Here is a 15,675-nt window from a genome sequence, read left to right as displayed (position 1 = left end):
AGGTTTCTTCCAGAATAAGAAGCTACCAAGAACTCATCAAAGTTGTCAAACAGGAAAATCATAATTGGAGCAGAAGTGTGATATTTCCAATAAGTTGGCTGTCAAAAATTGCGACCTTTTTGTCCTTTTCAATATGATGAAAAAATCATTAAAATTACCAGCATGAGCATGGTCATGCTTTCATATTATATAAGCATTTCTTATGCTACTATACTATATTGAGGTTCTTACTCCAGGAGGTCTATTGTTGTATAGAGCAACAGCATAAGCAAAGGGAGCAAAGATGGGTAGGAAACTGGATGCTTTGCTTGGAAGAAACCTCAGGACCTCTAAATTCAAAACCCTGGCTAAACTGACCATCTCCAGGACTGCCATCCTCAAGAACCAGCGCCAAGTCCGGTGCTCCCATGCACGGTCCGATGTCATTGAATTCCTTAATCTTGGTCATCAAGAACGAGCTCTCCTTCGAGTAATTTCTTACCTCCCCCCCCCCCTCTCTCTCTCTCTCTCTCTCTCTCTCTCTCTCTCACACACACACACACACACTTTCTATCTGATGTATGTGTACTGAGTTTGAATGAATTTCTAAACAGGTTGAGCAAGTCATAAAGGAGCAGAACATGTTGGATGTGTTTGCAATGATAGACAACTACTGTAATCTCCTAATAGAAAGGGTTGCACTCCTTCAAAAGAGCAAGTTAGTTTTCTTTTCTTTGAAGTTCCAGTTTTCAAAAGTTGATACTTATGTTGGCTTGGCTATATGGTTATTGGAAACTAACTCCTTCCTTTATTCTTCTTAGTACTGATTTAAATATCTATGCATATGTTTGTACAGGGAGTGCCCTGATGAGCTCAAGGAGGGTATATCAAGCCTGATATTTGCAAACTCAAGATGTGGAGAATTCCCAGAGCTACAGAAGATCCGTGAGATTCTCACTTCAAGATTTGGGAAAGATTTTGCTTATCGTTCTATTGAGTTGCACAACAATTGTGGAGTGAATCCTAAGGTAAAAAATTGGGCAGTTTAAGGTTGTTATGGATGAAAAATCTGTCATGCAATAACAGTCTTGGGTTTCTCTAGATGATACAAAAGCTTTCAGCACGGCAGCCAAGCTTGGAAATCAGATTGAAAATGCTAAAAGAAATTGCTTCGGAGATTGGAGTCACTCTGCATTTAGAGGAAGATGCTCATGTGATTGTGGAGGTAGGAAAAATGAACAGCACAAAGCAGCAACAATATTTTGCATCAAATAACATTTTAATCTCTAATTTTGAAGTCCACTCCAACATATTTGACAACTGCAGGAGAAACAGGATATCAACCAGAAGCAGAACCAGCTGGAACCAAACAAATCAGGTCACTTGGAAAGTCCTCCACTAAGAATTAATGGCCATGAATCAGCTGCAGAAGAAATAATTCGGGAAGAGAAGTTCTCTGAATCAATAAAAGCAAGGAAAAAGTACACCAATGCAGCTGCTGCTGCTCAAGAGGCTTTTGAATCAGCAGCATATGCAGCTGCAGCTGCAAGAGCAGCTGTTGAACTCTCCAGGTCCGAATCACGTGATAATGATCCAGATGATCATAGTGGTTCCACTCATCGACAAGGAACCAGATCTAACTTTGTGGATCGATGACACCTAAAGTTCAAAGTGATGGATATGCAGCTTCAGCGGAGATTGAGCATTCAAACAACATATATGGTTTTGACAAGACCCATCCCATTGATAATTCCAGTTCCAAAGAAACGGACAAATTCAACCATAGCATTAATCTCAAAGAATTGGAAGAAAGCAATAATGAAGCAGGAGTATAAAGGACACTATCTGCTTCAAGCTCAGGCTCAGGAGATGAGATTTTGGGGGAATGGAAATTGCCTTTAAATCTGGTGTGCCAGAATGAGCTTTTGAGTGTCATTTTTTATAGATATAAAAACAAAGCCAGCAACAAAAAGAGCAATATGCACCATGCACCACGACTTGGGTTCTGAATTCTGATAGGAATCCTGGCTTGTCCATGATCTATTACAAACACATCAGACCATACAATGCAATAGTAGATGAAATTTCTCTGGTGAGGGCAGTAATATACCTTCATGACAATCTCCTAAATGAATTCTCCACAAATCTTAAGCTGATCCCATTTGTATCCTATGAAAGGAAGATCTAGGTAGGTTTCTCAAATTTTGTAGAACACTTAAAACACAGTTTGCAAACATGTAGAAGAAGATAGCATCAATGAAGACTATATGAGTACATAGAGAAGGGAGAAGTTTTCATTTTATTAGTTCTAAAGCTTCAACTATAGCTTAGTCAGAGGCTGTGCATATTTTTTATTTGTTGATTTCTACTATAAATAAATTATGACGTGTAAATTTCATAGCATGATATAGCATTGGAATAATTCTTTAAGGACAGCCAAATATTGTTCTTGTATGTCTGTCCGACACCATTTCTATGTCGCTTTGTTTGTTGCATAGGGGATTATTCATCAGTCCCCCAAAAGGCAGGGCCACAAAACGTTCTTTAATGGTGCACTTTGGAACCACCTTGGCACACTGGTGCGAAGAAACATAGAAAAGGATATAGTTATGAAAAAGTGATGAGAAAACATGGATGTGTTAGAGTCCCATGTTAAAAAGCCTAAGGCAGATTTGGTTGGGGGTTGCATGAGAAGTCTACTGCTAAAAACCATTTTCATTCCCCTTTCTTGGTCTGATTGTCTCAAAATCATGAAAGGAATAGTAAAAGGTTTGGCTTATCTTAGCGACTTCAGTCAAAAGGTATGTCTATGATGATTTGAAGCTTAGCAATATATGAATATACTGCTTAAGCAGAAAATGGAAGCCAAAAACTGTGATTGAACAGACTGGCTTGCTAACATAGCCGGAGAATCCCCAACAATTCAACTGGAATACAGAAGATTAACAAAAAAAGAATTCCCCATATATGAAATTTGAATATGGCAACAGGGTTGAGAATCATAGAGCCATCATGTAGTGGGTTTTTTTGTTTTTTATTTCCCCCCCATCCCCCCACCCCTCCCCCGGCAAGTGGGTTTTGAACCTATATATGAACTTCTATCCATTCTTATTTTTTATGAGAGAAGGAAATGCCATTTTAGCTGAAGGACATTGGCATGTTTCATCGTGCAGTTATTTTACAAGAAATGATGTCTGGAAAGTTGCCATAATCAAATTGGGTTCTTGAGGATTTCTTTTGATGGATTCAGCTCAGCATGAGTCCATTCTCGGACCACTCTGATTAGCTCACCATTTAGACGGGAAGACAAAACAGATCTTCCCTGCATTCATAAGAGGCTCGTAAAGGGACTATCCACAAGAAACTTCAAAAATAATTTGGCCCATGTTCATCCCATCTACTTATTGAGAGCTCATACTAGGTAGAGAGCCTAAAACTTTACAGCTCAACTATGAATATGAGACTATTGGCCCAATGAATTGAAGAATGAATCAGTATGAAGCTAATCTGAATAAGGAAAATTGTGGGAGTGCAATATCAAATTGCTTCTTCCTATTTCTTTTTCTTTTTTGGTTTGTGGGTGGGGGTGAGTTGTAAGGTTATTTCCCTGAATACAATGACGAAATGGTGAAACAACCAGCACAAACAATGAAGTTCATAATGAGGCAAACGGCAAACTACACTGACTAATAACAATAGACATCAGCCAAGAAACAGGACTCAAGTACAAAAAGGTAAAAATTAAACCAGCAAGGTAACCACCAGGACCTATACGACCACAGATTCTGATTCGTCTTAGGAATCTTGCTTATAGTTTTGAATTCACTTGTAACATTGGAAGTTATTTCCTGCTAAATTGCCAAACGTGCACACACACACACAAAAGGAACAATTTAAATCATCTAGATACTGGTAATGATTTTAAAAGGAGGGGTGGGGTGATGGATTAGTTTATAGCTTCTCTCTCTTACAGGTTTTTTTATATTTATTTTTATTTATTTATGAATGAGAATTTATACATCAGATCAAAATAGTACAAGCAGCAGAGATGCAACAATCAAGCTCATAAGACCAGCAACCAATTTGCCAATTGAACAAGTGTTCCTCATGATTGCCATCCAGATCCTACTAGAAAAAAGGCACACAAAAATCAGATGATCATGAGATTCTGCCTCATTACTGCAGTAAGTATATGGCATATCCCTTGAATAAACCCAACTGGATCTATCTCTGGTTGTGAGCTTATTGCTCACTGCCAACCAGCTCACAAATGCATGCTTAGGTACAAGGAGACGGCACAAACTTCCACAGTATAACCTCAGCCTTACTATCCCTTATCACTAGCCAAAAATCCTGACAAGTAAACTGACGGTGAGCACTGAGCAGTAGCCATCCGTTGCACCTGATCTTCACCCCTAATTGGTACTTTAGCTAGCATATCTTGAATTGTAACTAAGTCATCAAACCTGGCAGGAAGCCAGTTCCATGACCATTCAAACTAGTACTAGATACTTTTTTTAAACACTTGCAGCATCGTAAATCCCACAAAACCCATACTTTGGCAAAAGGGGACTATAAGTTTTTTTTTTTTTATAAGTAATAAAGGTTCATTGATATCAAAAAGAGAGAAACACCCAAGTACACAGGGGTGAACATATAAAAAATGAACATTACAAAAGTCAAGTAAATCCAAAATAGAAGAAAAAGGTTGGTTTCTCCACATAGAGAACTAGTCAAGTAAGGTTCGGAAAAATAGAAACTTGAGATCAGGCATGGAACGCTCAATGTCTTCAAAACAACTACTATTTCTCTCCTTCCAAATACACCACATCAAACAAAAAGGAACAACCTTCCAAATATCTCCATTACAATGGCGACCAAAACGACCTTGCCAACAAGCAAAAAGCCCGACAACAGACATTGGCATGACCCAACAAACTCCAAATAAACCAAAAACCATATCCCACAACTCCGAAGCAACCGGGCTATGAAGGAATAGATGGTCAACACTTTCACTATTACACTTGCACGTATAACACCAATCCAAAATGCAAACCTTTCTTTTTCTTAAATTGTCAATTGTCAGACATTTCCCTAAGGCTGTGGTCCATACAAAGAAAGCCACTCTAGAGGGGATCTTCTGCTTCCAAATGCTTTTCCAAGGGAAAAACTGCTCACTATGGCCAACAAGAAGATGGTTGTATGCACTAACCGTGAACCCCTTACTCTTACAAGGCAGCCAACATCTCTTATCCTCCCCGATCCCCCTTACAGGAATGTTATAAATGGTATTGATGAAGCTCCTGAAAGCTTCCAATTCACGATTATGCACCTCCCTACAAAATTGAATCTCCCAATGGAGGACTCCATTGGTGTACCTCATTAGATCCGCCACACTTGCCTCTTTGCTACAGCAAATTCTAAATAATTCAGGATAGCGGTCTGCGAGAGAAGAAGTTCCACACCAACGATCTAGCCAAAATTGCACTTTTGATCCATCTCCAATTTCATACATAATAAACCGAGATAAAGAGTGCCACCCCCTTCTAATATTTTTCCACAAACTGACTCCATATGGACTAGAGAAAGAGCTAGAACACCAACCACCCCAATCACAACTATACTTCAACTCTATCACTTGATGCCAAAGAGCATCCCTTTTTTACCCAAATCTCCATAGCCACTTCCCTAATAAAGCTACATTGAAAGTTCTCAAGTTCCTAATCCCTAACCCACTTGAAGAAAGTGGTGTACACACCATAGACCAATCAACCAGATGAAATTTGGGCTCATCTCCTAGGCTACCCCACAGAAAGTCCCGCTGAAGTCTAGCAATTCAGTTGGCCACGGAAGCAGGAATAGGGAATAAAGAAAGAAAATAAGTAGGAAGATTGGAGAGAGTGCTTTTAATTAAGGTGACTCTACCTCCCTTCGATAAATATAATTTTTTCCAACCTGCTAATTTTCTTTCCATCTTCTCTAGAATTGGATTACTAATTGACTTGTCCTTAAATTTTTCCCCCAAAGGAAGACCCAAATATTTCATTGGGAGGGACCCTTGCTTGCAGCCTAAGACAGCCACCAAAAGATCCATGTTATGAACTGCCCCCATAGCCACCAGTTTAGACTTACCCAAATTTACCTTCAGATCAGACACAGCCTCAAACCAAATGAGCACCATACGGAGAATCAGCATTTGATTCCGTTCTTATTGCTAATGAATGTCTTGATAGTAAATTGAAGTCTGGTCAGCTAGGGTTGTTATGTAAATTGGACATAGAGAAAGCCTTTGATCATGTGAACTGGGGATTTCTTACTCTTGCTTGAGCGTTGTGGATTTTCTGATAAATGGAGGCGATGAATCTCTTTTTGTTTATCAACGGTTCATTTTTCTATCCTTATTAATGGTACTCCCCATGGGTTCTTTGGAAGTTCAAGGGGGTTGCAGCAAGGTGATCCTTTGTCCCCCTTGTTATTTGTGTTGGTTATGGAAGCCATTGGTAGAATGTTGAATAAGGCTGTCCATGAAGGTCGTTTGTCAGGTTTTAATGTAGGTGTTTCTGCAAAGGTCTCTCTAACCAATCCACATTATCCCTTGAAATCCTTGGAAAATCCAATACATCCAAGAAAGGATGCTGCACTTGCTGCTCAGAGTATAGGTTCATATAGAATTGTTCAATATGATTAGTGATCCTATCCTAGTTGGAAGACAAAGACCCATCAATCATAAGGTTTTCAATACAATTATTTCTTCTATTAGAATTAGTCATCCTATAAAAAAACCTCGTATTGGAATCGCCCTCCTTTAAAAACAACACTCTAGACTTTTGTCTCCAGCTAATCTCCTCAAACAAGGCTGCCTTCTCAAGATTGGCTCGAAAGGTTGCTTTTTCCAATTTTTCCTCCTCTGTTAGAGGTTGATTGTCCTCTTTTACATCTAAAGCATTCAACTTACTCCATAAGTGCTGCTTCTTGACTATGATATTGCCAAAATTTGTTTCGTTCCACTTCTTTAGGTCCGTTTTTAGAGCAATCAACTTCTTGGCAAGAATGTAACTAGGAGTCCTTTGAAAATGGTAATTCTCCCACCAGGACTTCATCTTATCTAAAAACCCCTTCGCCTTTAACCAGATATTCTCAAAACGAAAAGGAATTCGCCCTCTTCGATGACTCCCACTCTCCCAAAGAATTGGGAAGTGATCGGATAACACTCTAGGAAGCCTTTTTTGGGAGAAATGAGTGAAGTATTCTACCAGAACCGGAGAGAAGAGAAACCGATCTATTCTAGAGGCTGAGTTGGAGTTAGACCATGTGTAAAGACCTCCCTCCAAAGGATTATCCATTAGCCCATGAAGAGAAATAAAATCCGAAAAATCATTCATGCAGCAAGTAAATCTTCCCGCCCCTAACCTCTCCGATCCAAAGCGGATGACATTAAAATCACCTCCAAAACACCATGGCAAATTCCACCAATTGTTCAAGCCAACCAATTCCTCCCACATAAATTGACGCTTCCTGTTCAAATTTGGACCATAGATACCTGTGAAGGCCCACTCAAAATGGTCATTGACATTTTTGAACCTACACGAAATCGAAAAATGCCCCACTACTTCCTTTATCTTTTCAACCACCCTTCTGTCCCACATGAGCAGGATTCTGCCGGAAGCACCCTCAGAACCCAAATATAACCAATCTATGAAAGGACAACTCCATATGCTTCAAACAAGACCTCTTGTAACCCATTCCAATTTTATCTCTTGCAAATAAACGATATCAGCCCTCCAAGAGAGTAAAAAATTACGAACCTTAAGTCGTTTATCCTTCTCATTCAAACCTCTAGCATTCCAAGATAAAATCTTCAAATTCATTGGGAAACAATTAGAGCCCTGTCCTTACCATTACCAGAGCTCCTTGAAGAAGCTGAACCATAATTGACAGAGCTAAATAAACCCCTCAATTCCCTTATTCATTTCCTCCCTGAGCTCTTCACAGCTTTTTCAAATTTTTCCTTAATAGCCCTTTGTTGTAACTCAGCTTCAACAGCCAACAGGAATTTGGTTGCTGGCTCTTCCAAACCTTTGAGGGATGTCCCAAGAAAATCATCAAAGCCACTGAATTTTTCTTGAAACCATTTTGAGTAAATGTCCTTACCCAGCAATGTCTCCACATCCAGAGTTGCTGACCGTTCAAAAATATCCATGGCACCCATAGGCAAAGAGAAAGCTAGTGGATCGACATTTAGAGGTGGCGAAGAATCAGCAAATTGAAAAGCATCCTCGGAGCAAATATTTGAAACCCAATCCTCTACAATAACATCAACCCATTTTTCTAGTTCTGAATTAATCTCCTTAGATTCCGATGACACCCCCGGTACCATCACCAACTAGTTCGAGTCGTCCACTCCGACAACGACATCTCCTGGTGGCAAAGAAATTTGAATTGGGACTGCCACCCTCTTCTCATCTCGTAATTCAAGAACCCACTGCTCGGAATTCCCCCATTTCTTGATGACGTTGTCAAAGTGCTGATGCATGATCCGTTGGATGTCATGTTGTAGGGCCACATCACCATCGAAGCACAAGGACTCATCCACGGAAGCATCGGAACACATAGACTCAGTCACGGAGGCATTGGAGTTGTTGAGCACTGAGAGAAACTTCTTGGTGCATGTCGGTTCCATATGGGACAGTGTTAGCTCAACATCGATCTTATCGCTACCAGGTTTAGATGATGCCGAAGAGAATAGGTGTGAGGGAGGGGCTTGCGAGGAGTACACAGAGTGTGGGTGGGTCTAATATTGTGTCAAAGGGGGCTGGTGGGGTTTGGGCTTCCATTTATAAATAGGTTTATGTTTGGGCTTTGGGTTAGAGGCTTGGCCAATCGAAGCTGGAAGGGTTTTGGGTTTGGAATTTGGCCAACCGAAGGGACAGGTTTGAGTGGGCTTTGGGTTTGGGATGGGCTTTAGGTTAGAGGCTTGAAAGGGCTTTGGGTTTGTAATTTGGCCAACCGAAGGGACAGGTTTGTGTTTGGGCTTAATGAAATCAATGGGCTTTGGGTTAGAGGCTTGGCCAATCGAAGGGTCCACCTCAGTGACTTTGGACCAACTAATCCCCCACTTACCATGAGGCCCACATTCCAACCTAATAAAAAGGTTTAATTTCACCCCACCTTCAGTCTCATCTGAAAAGACAGGAGAGAAAATCACCCCAATCAGAGCATTCTCCATCCCAAGTCTGCTCTTGCAAGAATCCTAGGTCTGAGAACCCGGATTTGCTATGTTGGAATTTCGAGAATCCAACGTTAAATGTTTAGGATTCACTTCGTCGCGAGAATCCTGGGTCAGAGCATACTCCTCCGCTGCCAACCTGTGAGTTTTGGGTTCACTTCGTCGGCCTTGCACCACCGCTGCCGCAAAAGATTTTGAGGCTTTAATTTTAGACCCAGGTAAAAGTTTTAGGGGCAGATTAATGGCAAGAGTCCCCGGAGCTATAGCCTTCCTCAACTGACAACCAAATCCTCTCCAACCATTGCCCAAATTTCCTTCCGATACTACTATGAAGCCTTTCCGACGGCCATGTAAAAGTTCAGAAATCATAAGAAAAGAGCCATGTGCATTGGAACCTGATTGAAGAATAAAAATTGTCTCTCCATCTCTAACAGTTCACGCAAAGTGTCCAGGGGACTCAAAGAAAATAAAGCCTTCCATCATAGATAACAGTCTTTTTGCACTCTCTTTGCCCATGAACACTGATCAAAGTGAATCTCTGACTCTCTCAAAAATACGTAATAAGAAAAAAGAACCCCCTTCTTCAACAGAAAATTCAAAAGATTTTGACTCAACGAAGAAAAAGAAAGAGCCACCCATGACAAAGAAATAAAAGAAACAGAAAAGATTAAAGAAACTTTATGATTGATTCAAGGTAGCTAGGCCTTCTCTAAGGAACTTAGAAATGCATGGTTTCTTACCAAGCTCATATTATTAAAACAATTAAAGTAGTTTAAAAAGAAAATGATCACCCAAGGCACAAGATTCCCACTTTTCCGGGGTCTAAGACGGTTGGTTGGTAGGTAGCCTTAGAGGCTAATTCGTGGACTTAAACCTGCAGCAATCGCTTAGGGTACTTGCCATAAAAGGGGACTATAAGTATGCAACACAAAACAAAACCAAAACTTGATGCAACACGAAAATTGAAGAACAGAAAAGATAAAAAAATAACTTAGGAGTATGAACCTAGGGCTACTTGGAGTAAGCACCAAGTAGGATAGTTTGCCTAGGAGTTGACACCAGGCCATTGGAAAATTCCAAGAGAGTTTATTCATCATTAACTTGTCACCATAGGAGTACAATAACATGTTTATATATTGTTGGGGAGAGAAACACCGTGGGGGGACTCCTTGGGTAGTTAATATAACATATAGTGACACTACTTAACCCAAAAGACTTAGGCACAATGGGTATAAGTTCAACTATGTTATATTAACCACTCTTTCTTCTCATTAGTATCCAATGTGAGACTTCACTACTTAACCAACCACACCACTCACATGATTATATTCCAACAAATCTCCCCCTTCACATGTGAGCCTTTCTACCGAGTCACTTGCGGCACTTCAATTGGTTTCCCCCTTGAACGTAAGTCTTTTTCTTGACAATCCAAGTGTCATGCATCACCATCACCAATAGTGTTCCCTTTACTCAACCATGCTTAGGGCGAACATGGGAGTCTTCCTTGCACAACTACAGGAATCTCCAATATACAATTATCTTGACTCACTACCAATAGAACCCTTACTCAACCATGGGTGGAGGCATGGGAGTCTTACTCATTCTACTTGGTGGGACCCACTAGCAAACACTTGTCTTTGACATGCACCTAGTAGAACCTTCACTCAACCATGGGTTAGAGAACATGGGAGTCTTCCTCATTCTACTTGGTGGAATCCACTAACAAACACTTGCCCTCAAACCATCGACTCTAATATCACTTGTTGGGGAGAGAAACATCTTGGGGAGACTCCTTAAGTAGTTAATATAACATATAAAGACACCACTTAACCCAAAAGGCTTAAGCCCAATGGGTAAGCTCATGTATATTATATTAACCCCTCTTTCTTCTCATTAGTATCCAATGGGGGACTTCACTAATTAACCAACCATATTACTCACAAGTGAATATTCTAACATATATAAAAGACTAAAACTAAACCCTAATTCTAGTTGACTTTGGAAAGCAAATTTTGTACTTACAAAAATAATCTTGACTCTAGGAAATCAAATAAAAACATAATTAACTAATAGGGACAAGATCAAGTTACAACTAGTGTAAATCTAAATAATGTTACACTACCAATAAATTTTTATTAGGATTAAAATTTTGAAAATCTTATCTTTGGATTACATATTTGTTCTATGTTCTTAACATGTATGCCAAATTTTGTACCAATCGAATGCTATTTAGGGGCTGTTTGGATTTTGATGTTTCCATCACTCATTATCCAATTTTCATCACTCATCACTGAAAAATGGTGGGACCACGGAGATGCAACTTGTTTGGATTTGTTTTCAAATTTTGTTTTCATGGCTCAATTCTTACATTTTTTAGTAATGAGATACAAAAACTGAAAACAAGTCTTAGGTGTTTTTAAGTTATAGAAATTGAGTTATGATGGCATTTTTGTAATTTTGCTGAACTTAATGGTCCCACCCACATGTTAAGTCCCATCTGTGGTAGAGCAATAATGCCTAGCCAATGGCTACAGAACTATTCATTCTCAGCCTCCATTTTTGTTGTTTCCGAAATGTGATATTGGTCTCTAAAATCTATTGCTTCAGTGTATCTTTTTTTTTTTCTTTTTCTTTTTTTCTTTTTTTTTTTCTTCCTTTCTTCACATCTATTGCTTCTTCAGTTGAAACACCATCTTCCTTTAAATTCACCAAGTCCTCGATCACCATAAAATCCTTCCAAAGATTCACAAAACCACAAACGCAAACCCCAAAAAAAAAAAAAGAAAAAAAAAAAAAAAACCTCTCACCTGCACTGTGGCCACTCTCAAAGAAGAAGACACTAATAGAGAGAAAGAGTCAATTTTTTATTTATTAAAAAAAATGAATAAAGAAGAAGACATATCTGTGGAACAATGGTAGCATGGTCAAAGGGTGGATTCCACATTTTTTATTTTTTAAAGTTGAAAATAGAACTGAGTTTTAGGTGCCAAACTGGGTTTTGGAAATATTTGGGGATTATTGAGTTATAGGAAATGAGTTATAGAGTGATGAGTGATGATATTTGAGTGATGAGTGATGAGTGAGCATTTTTTTTTCGCCCAAATAGCCCCTTACTATTCGATATAGAAACCCATCTTTTATGCATAATTTTAAAATACAAAAACTTGAAATGTAAACATTTTATAGATGAGATATATATTGATCACTTATTATCTTGAAATTTTGTAAGCATGGAGGGTAGAAGAAGAAAATGTAATCCAATGGAAGATTTGTCAAAATTCACATCCATTTAAAAAATATGTACCAAGTAGTGTAACATTACTTAGAATTATATCAAGTGTAACTTTAACTCAAACCTTCCTCACGCTTCCCGCATCACTCTTCCAAGCATCATGCTGCAAGAAAACTTCCTGCCCATACGTTATACTTCAACAAATGCCTTGCTTCACTCCTAACCTACAAAATCTTTCTCCACCCCCATGAAAAATTATTAGGAATAGGGATCAACCAAAAGGATCTACCCCTAAGCATGTAAGCATGAGTCCAAGCAACCCGAATAGACTCAGCGATTACAAAGAGATTCCAAATATATCTCATCACACCCATCTTATTCCAATCAGAAACTTCACTCAAATCAATGCCACCTTCCTTTTTAGGAATGTTCAAATCAGCCCAAGAAAACTTAGCAGCAACCCACCTCCAGAAAACTCACTCCCAAGATAAGAATTGAAATTTTGCTCCACAACCTTAGCGAGAATCTGACAAGGAAACTGGCTTTTTCAAATCAGCTAGTGAAGTAGTGCAGCATAGCAGTGAGCTAGGAGCAGAGCTTAAGGATAGGAAATTCTTATGTCAGATGAAATTTTAACAGAAGTCATTCAGAGGTTGAAGTTCTGAAAACAAAGCTGAAAGGCTTCTGAAGTCCAGAGTTTCAAGCAAGAAGATTTACAGAGCTAAGTTGCAGAAACTGGAAATTCATAGGAGGAAATGGGGTTAGAGCATGATACTAGAACTAAATCTGCTGGGAATTGAAAAGTGACAGAAATGTTTTTGAAGGTTGTCATGGTGGCAGGCAGATGTGGTAGAGGTTCTGGTTCTGGTTGTTAAACTGGAAAGCTCAGGTTCTGGTTCTGGTTGTTAAACTAGAAAGCTCTTCAGCTAATAATACTCTTTCCTACCTACAAAAGTTTAGCTAGGTAGGGATAATTCCACTTGCTGGGTATGCCTATGAATTCAACCACCAAACTAATTCCAAGAGAAACAGAAGTTAAATTGCATCATTAAGAAAAACCTTCATGTAATTTCCTACATAAATCAACTCTATACAGCTTAGAAATTTCACACTATGAAATATTCAAATGGCTAAATGAAACCATATTCCATTTAATTTAACAAGAAGCATACAATTAGTTCAAAGAGCTCTAATACAACAGGTTACAACAGCAACAGCCTAACATTCATGAGGGATCTACTTATAACATAATATGCTGAAGATTCAAAAATGTTTACATTGAAGCTTATGCCAGATTTCCACCACTCTGCTGCCACAAATTGATGATATCAGTAGCCTGATTGAGAAGAATAATGATCTGCTTTTGAGATATCCAGGGCTTGCTTTCAAGTAAAACCTTGAGCTCCTCCCAAGCATCTTTCCTTGGCCAAAAGTAGTAGGGACTGAGTGGGATGGTACCATGTCCAGGTATCATCCGGTCGAGCCCAATGCCAATGTTCTTCTCCATCCAAATGAATTTCAATACAATCCGTGGTTTCTCCATTGGCTTCACAACCACCCCAAGCTTCTACAAATATTAAACAAATAAGCACTTTAACCACTGATTCTTGCTTTGGCCATGGAGAAAATGTGTTTATTAAAAGAAGGAAGCTTTTATTGCTTTCAAATTTTCAATTAAATAAGAAATATATATGTAGTTGCACATGCTCCCAATGAGTTTTGAACCGATTACCTCACCTTCCACCTTGTTGTTACAAGGAGAAGGAAGCACCATTTGAGCTGAAGCTCATTAGCCACGACACAGCTGAATTGTGCCAAATAGTTGTATTAGGCTCAATAGGGTGCAAGTTTTCAGTTATTTGTATTTAGGGTGTCCCAAAAATATAACAATTCTACTAATCATAGTCTGTTTAAAGTAAGCAATACATTTTCTAAGGAATAATTTCACTAATGTTCTCTTCATTAAAGAAACACATAAAGAACAAATTTTTTTTTTCTTAATAACAATTCAGTGCACAACTAATACAAAGAACTCAAACCTTTTTTGATAAGTATATTAAGAACTCAAACTTAACTCACATAATTAACCCAAAAGCAAGAACTTGAAAGTTCCCCTTCTCCACAAATTGTAACAACAAAACAAACATCATACCAATTTTCCATTTTGTCTTTCCCTATTTTGCCAGGAACCAAACATAACACTTAAAACCCAAGTCCCAGTTGTTAAAATTTACTTAAAAAAAAAAAAAAAAAAAAAAAAAAGCCATTAACCACACAAACATACAGAGAGAGAGAGAGACCTCTTTATCTGGAGGGGATTGGGAGGTGAAATCATCATCTGAGGCAGTGTGTTCTTCAGCAACTGTTGCTTCTGCAGTGGCTGAGGCCCAAATTGGTTTGACCAATTTGGTTGTGTGAGTGTGACGGTCGCTTCTGAGCTTTAAGTTGGAGAGTGAGATTGTTTTACTTATTGGGTTTGCAAAGATTGAGGCTTTTTCTAATAAGGGTTTAATCTTTTGGGAAGGGAACGCTAAGGGCTTCAGAGAGACATTCAGGTTTGGTTGAACCGCCATTGCTAACATCACACACACACACACACAGCGCTGTTACAAAGCTTTTTTTGGTGGCTAATACTACTACGGTGTTAGGATAAGATGAATCGGACAATCGGGTATGGGTCGTTTTCTTACCCGGGCTACCAACATGGTAAGCTTCATCGTGCAAAATAAAAATAACGAATAGATGAAATTAAAGCAATACTTAATGAAACATTTTAAGAATGTTTAGATATCTCTTTTATCTCCAGGGATGAGATACTTACTCTACAAATATTAGTGCTTATGAGATATGGAAGGTAAAACCGTAAGAGTTGGAATTCAAGTTTTCAGAAGAGAGTTTCACCTAAAGATACACTTAAATTATTTTAGAGTAGAATTTCTATCTTATATAAAAAAATGTCAAAAAATTAATTACTTTTTTTTTTATAAATTTAAAAAAAAAATTCTAATCCAATGCTCTTAGGACATCCATTAACTTTTCCTAATTACAAATTGCAATTTAACTAAAATTCAATTCAGTCATTTAGCTTTCAAGTTTATTCGCTTCCTATAAGTGATTCCTAAGGCCTCATAATTTCATGAATATCCATGAAATCCTGATTTTAAAATCTCTTGCGAGCATCTTGAGATTACCTTAAGGGATTCCTCCTCCTCATAACTTGTTGTGTGTAAAATGGGGG

The 15,675-nt window shown here is 38.6% G+C and overlaps 3 protein-coding genes across 3 annotated transcripts; 1 reads left to right on the top strand and 2 right to left on the bottom strand.

Moving 5' to 3' along the window:
• Window positions 1-235: 235 nt before the first annotated feature.
• LOC115978064 lies at window positions 236-2,310 on the top strand. Its single transcript, XM_031100089.1, has 5 exons — window positions 236-469; window positions 594-697; window positions 836-1,007; window positions 1,082-1,204; window positions 1,306-2,310. The coding sequence occupies exons 1-5, from the start codon at window positions 284-286 to the stop codon at window positions 1,633-1,635; spliced, it is 915 nt and encodes a 304-aa protein (XP_030955949.1). The 5' UTR covers window positions 236-283; the 3' UTR covers window positions 1,636-2,310.
• A 4,367-nt stretch (window positions 2,311-6,677) lies between these two features.
• On the bottom strand, window positions 6,678-7,625 carry LOC115966107. Its single transcript, XM_031085451.1, has one exon. It carries the CDS (start codon window positions 7,623-7,625, stop codon window positions 6,678-6,680), a length of 948 nt encoding a protein of 315 aa, XP_030941311.1.
• A 5,931-nt stretch (window positions 7,626-13,556) lies between these two features.
• LOC115975814 (30S ribosomal protein 3, chloroplastic-like) lies at window positions 13,557-15,086 on the bottom strand. The gene is made up of 2 exons (XM_031096814.1): window positions 14,738-15,086; window positions 13,557-14,004 (listed from the first exon to the last, which is right to left on the bottom strand). Exons 1-2 carry the CDS (start codon window positions 15,017-15,019, stop codon window positions 13,723-13,725), a joined length of 564 nt encoding a protein of 187 aa, XP_030952674.1. The 5' UTR covers window positions 15,020-15,086; the 3' UTR covers window positions 13,557-13,722.
• Window positions 15,087-15,675: the final 589 nt, after the last annotated feature.

The sequence above is a fragment of the Quercus lobata genome, chromosome 2 (genome assembly GCF_001633185.2).
Source record: "Quercus lobata isolate SW786 chromosome 2, ValleyOak3.0 Primary Assembly, whole genome shotgun sequence".
Lineage (NCBI taxonomy): Eukaryota > Viridiplantae > Streptophyta > Magnoliopsida > Fagales > Fagaceae > Quercus > Quercus lobata.
Note: the sequence above shows the minus strand (reverse complement) of the source record. Positions and strands in the feature narration are given on the sequence as shown.